Source organism: Protobothrops mucrosquamatus, unplaced genomic scaffold (genome assembly GCF_001527695.2).
Source record: "Protobothrops mucrosquamatus isolate PMUCROS unplaced genomic scaffold, P.Mucros_1.0 scaffold4340, whole genome shotgun sequence".
Taxonomy (NCBI): Eukaryota; Metazoa; Chordata; class Lepidosauria; order Squamata; family Viperidae; genus Protobothrops; species Protobothrops mucrosquamatus.
Window position 1 is genome coordinate 23,873 of NW_015390254.1, and position 4,281 is coordinate 28,153.

Below are 4,281 nucleotides of genomic sequence, written 5' to 3' on the forward strand. Positions count from 1 at the left end.
GATTGGCATCACAGGTTGGTAGACTTCCTGGTCTGCCAACACACAACTCTGTGCACTTCAATGGGTCATAGCCCAGCAGAAATGAGATGGGGATGTCGGCTGACTATGAAGCTGGACCGTCTCCATCCAGACCGAGTTGCAACAGAGACAGTGCAGCCCAAGCCCCTGAGGAACTTGCAAGTCGGCAACCGAGTTTGGGCAAGGAACTATGGTCAAGGGGCACTGTGGGTGGTAGCTGTGGTTTGCAAGGTGTCGGGACCACTGTCATACGAAGTGGTCCTGGAAGACGGGCGCATTTTGCGCCACCACATCAATCAACTGCGTCGGCGGCAGGAGAGTCAAACCGTTGCTACTGACCAAGAGCAGAGCTGAGGGCTGCCTGACAGCTGCGGCGCATTAGAGTCTTTGGAGTCCTGCGAGACTCAAAGAGACATGCTGGATGACTCAGTCATGGTTGAGTTGCTACCGACCAAAGGGATAGTGCCTGTGGATCAGAACTTGCTGGATGACTTGTTTCCCAGCCTTTCTGGGACTGCTCCTCTCACTGACATGTGTACTGGTCTACTCAGACAGACCAGCTGAAAGGGGACTGGTCTACCTGGTCAGAGAAATCAAACAGAGACTGGTCTACCCAACTCGAGCAGTCAAATAGACTCTGGTTTACCCAGTGCTAGAGGGTTTTGGAGTCCTGGTCTACCCAGCCAGCCGAGGGTAGTCCGGGAACCTCGGGGAGAAATGCAGTGATCAGAACAATCACAAAAGCCGCCTGCCTACCTAAAGGACTATGTACATTTTATGGATATGTAACTGATTTAGGGGGAATGAGTGTTATGTATTAAACCACTTCATAAGGTCTGTTATAAAAAACGGTTAACTAATTGTTCAATTTGAATCATAGACTGTCTGTATAAGCTTTAAGCCTTTGTTTTAGGTGGGAATGCATACTTTAAATCAGTGGTTCTTAACCTGGGCGATATCACCCCCCAGGGGGCAATTTCATTTTTCAGGGGGGCAATGGAACAAAAGAGAGCGACGCGGGGGCGAAGGAACGAAAAGGGGGCGATATGGGGGCGATGGAGCGAGAGGTTTGGGGGACACTTTTGAGACTTTTTCGTACAGTGAATCGCTGCATATCTGTCGTACAAAAACATCAGATCGCTCGCTATTAGTTGATTGAATTGTGTTTTCAAATGTTCCTCCAGCTAGCTTCAGTACAGAATGCCGTACATATGTGAATACGCATTGCTTATCTTCATGCGTGTTGCGCAGCAGCCTCTACCCTTTTTATATTCCTTTTTGTGTCTTAAATTTCACTTGTAATTCAATCATTAAATGTTACTGTTTTTCTTTTCGGGAATTTCATTTTTTTGCGATTGAATTTTGTTTTCAGTGGTCATTACATTTAAGTGTCTTGAATAAATAAAATAATAATGAAATACACGTATCATGAAGTTTGGGAATAAAGTGACTGGTGGCACCAAAATTTTTCAGACAGTTGAGATATGGGAAAAAGACTGGAAATAAATTATTTGCATCAATATGTCCTGATGACAATTTTAAAGAAAACAAAAAAAGCGTTTGCATAAATTGAAGAATTATTTTCTATGTTGTGATTGAGAGGTTATGTTGGGGCAGGGGGGCGATGACAACTTCCTCATTGGCTCAAGGGGGTGATTCTTTCAAAAAGGTTAAGAACTACTGCTTTAAATTGATTGGCTGCTGCCTAGTGGCGGTCCGTATAAATATGAGTCAAGCAGCTGCTAGAGCTGCTTCTGTGAGAACTTAATAAAGAGCTGTTATTTCAACTCCATGTCTTCAATGCCTCGCTGTTCCCACTACACAACACCAGCTTTAGGGGTTTCTCCCCAAAATGAGTTGCAATATGTCAATGGGGACTCAATGGGGACTAAAGGTTTGGCCTTCATTTTTCCGTTAGTTGTTTATAGTAAACCTTTAGACACATTTCGCCTAGTTGATTGGATCTTCATTGACAGTGAAGCTGTAACATAGCATCCTGCTAACTTATATAACTTGTTCTTCTGCTCACGCCAATGTTGAAATGTATCATGTTATTACTATTATGTGTCACCCTGCATAGCTGAAATATATCCTTACAGTTTTAGGGATTGAAAACCCCAGGCCGAATGTGGTTTCCTTTGAGATGGGGCACTGTAACTCCATCTGGAATAGAATGTAGAGCTGGAGTTTTGAATACTCTCCTTGAATATTCCCATCTTTCCTGGATTCAGCTACAATTTATTATTCTTCATTTATCCTTCCATAGCAATTTCAAGAAACCCTAGAGATCTTGCAGATTAACAAATTTGGGTGCCAACAGCATCCTAAAAGGATTAAAAACCAAATCTCCTGATACTGTCACCCATTAAACTCCAAGGGATTTGGAGAAGAATAGAGGATAAAAGAAGTGAGAACCTGCAGCCCATAATCCACATATAGCAATACCAATACAGACTGGGATCTGACTACTAAAATATGGAATACATATAGCTTATATGGCAGTAAGATTTATTTTATACAATTAAAGGGCAAATTAGATGCCTTAAGTTTCTATAAGAAAGACAGCAGTGAATTTGCCTAATCAGATACATTAATTTCTCCACTCAATCTGCCTATGGATTTCCCAACATATTGTATACAGCTTTTCTTAACAGTCTCTTAGCCCATTTATATGAAAAGAGGCAATCTTCCTCTGGCTCCACTGGTTTCCCAGGTATTTTATAAAGAATTCACATTTTATAAACAGAAGAGTTCACATGTTATACTTCCTTTTTTCATTAGAAGTTGAACGCACCTGTAATGTTCCTCTATTCCATGGGCGTTTTGTACCGGAGCAACAGAGTTTTCAGATCAAAGATAAAGCAAAATATATTTGTCGGGATGGCTATACCACCTCAAAAGGAGAGACTGAGGTAGAGACACAATGCCTTACAGAGGGCTGGAGCCCAGAGCCAGAATGTATCAGTAAGTAAATACAATTCCATTGGAAGATAGATTGAAACTGACTGGCATAGACAAAGACATGGAATCTTGTTCAGTGAAGAATAGCCTGATATCATAACCATTTGTAAATGTAGCTCTTCAAGAAGTCTAGCTATAGACCTATAGTATAAAATGACTGTATTTGATCATGATTTGAAAAAAATAACTTGTAACCTAAATATGTGTACACTTTTATTGTAAACATAACAGTTTGTAGAATTTGCATTTTATTTCCTGTCCTCCCAAGAGCTTATGCCACATCACAAAATATCCTATAGATACAAACAGAAAACATATATTATGGAGTTTGCATTTACACAGAAAGTTATATCTCCTTAAACTGGTAAAATGGCAAGAAAACCTATTGAGCATCTGCCATGTTCTCTGCACAACATATAGTAAGGACAAAATTTAGTTCAGATTCAAAAGCAAAAACTGCTGAAAAACACAAAGTGCTCACAGAACGACTGTCTGCAGTACCTTAGATAGCCACAACTTCAGCACACTCCTGAAAAACTATGCATCTGTGTTCAGATGCTAGAATCATGAAAGGGCCAGTGAACCAATCTGGAAGATCAAATTGTCTAATGTGACCTCCTGACCTGGTTGAAAAGCAACTAACCATGTTTGCCAAAATCACTAGCGTGAAGCAGTGAGAACCTATTTATAGCAACTCATCATTTGCTTTGTGCATGGGCCTATACCTAAGAGGTCATTCTTTGGTGAGAATTGTTGAGCTTACAACTTAGACTCATGAGAAAATAACAGTGAGACATTAATAATATCCACTCTTTGATTCCTCAGGGACATGCTTAAAGCCACCTGCAGATAATTTTATCTTCAACACAACTAAGCCTGTTTTGTTTCCTGGAGATGTACTTCACTATGAATGTAAAGAGGGGTTTGAAATCACTAAAAATAGCATCAGTGACACCGTAGTATGCACTGAGGAAGGATGGGAACCTACTCCTCCTAGATGTGTGGGTAAGTTAATGAAACACCAGTCTAATAATCCCGTTGTCTAAATCAGTTCATCAAGAATATTTTCCTGATGATTTCCATAATGTTGCATTTACACTTGAGTATACTCAAAAGTATTATAGTCCTAAATTATTTTCCAGAAATTGGCTTTTCAAATAGAAACTTTAAAAAAGTAGAATAATTCAAGATCATATATTTAATTTTCTCCCATTTGTTCTTCCAGTAATTTATAAATATTAGCTATAACTTTCTCAATAATAATCTATTTATCATATATTCACAGATTTTAAATAAAAAACA

At 39.7% G+C, this 4,281-nt stretch overlaps 1 protein-coding gene across 1 annotated transcript in view; it reads left to right on the plus strand.

Annotated features, from left to right (window-relative positions):
* Nucleotides 1-1,885: 1,885 nt before the first annotated feature.
* LOC107298861 (complement factor H) overlaps nt 1,886-4,281 on the plus strand; it is a gene marked incomplete at its 3' end in the record, with an annotated part of 15,706 nt that continues 13,310 nt past the window's right edge. Inside the window, 2 exon segments of the mRNA XM_015828226.2 lie at nt 1,886-2,982; nt 3,805-3,984. Coding sequence (XP_015683712.2) covers nt 2,775-2,982; nt 3,805-3,984 — 388 coding nt within the window.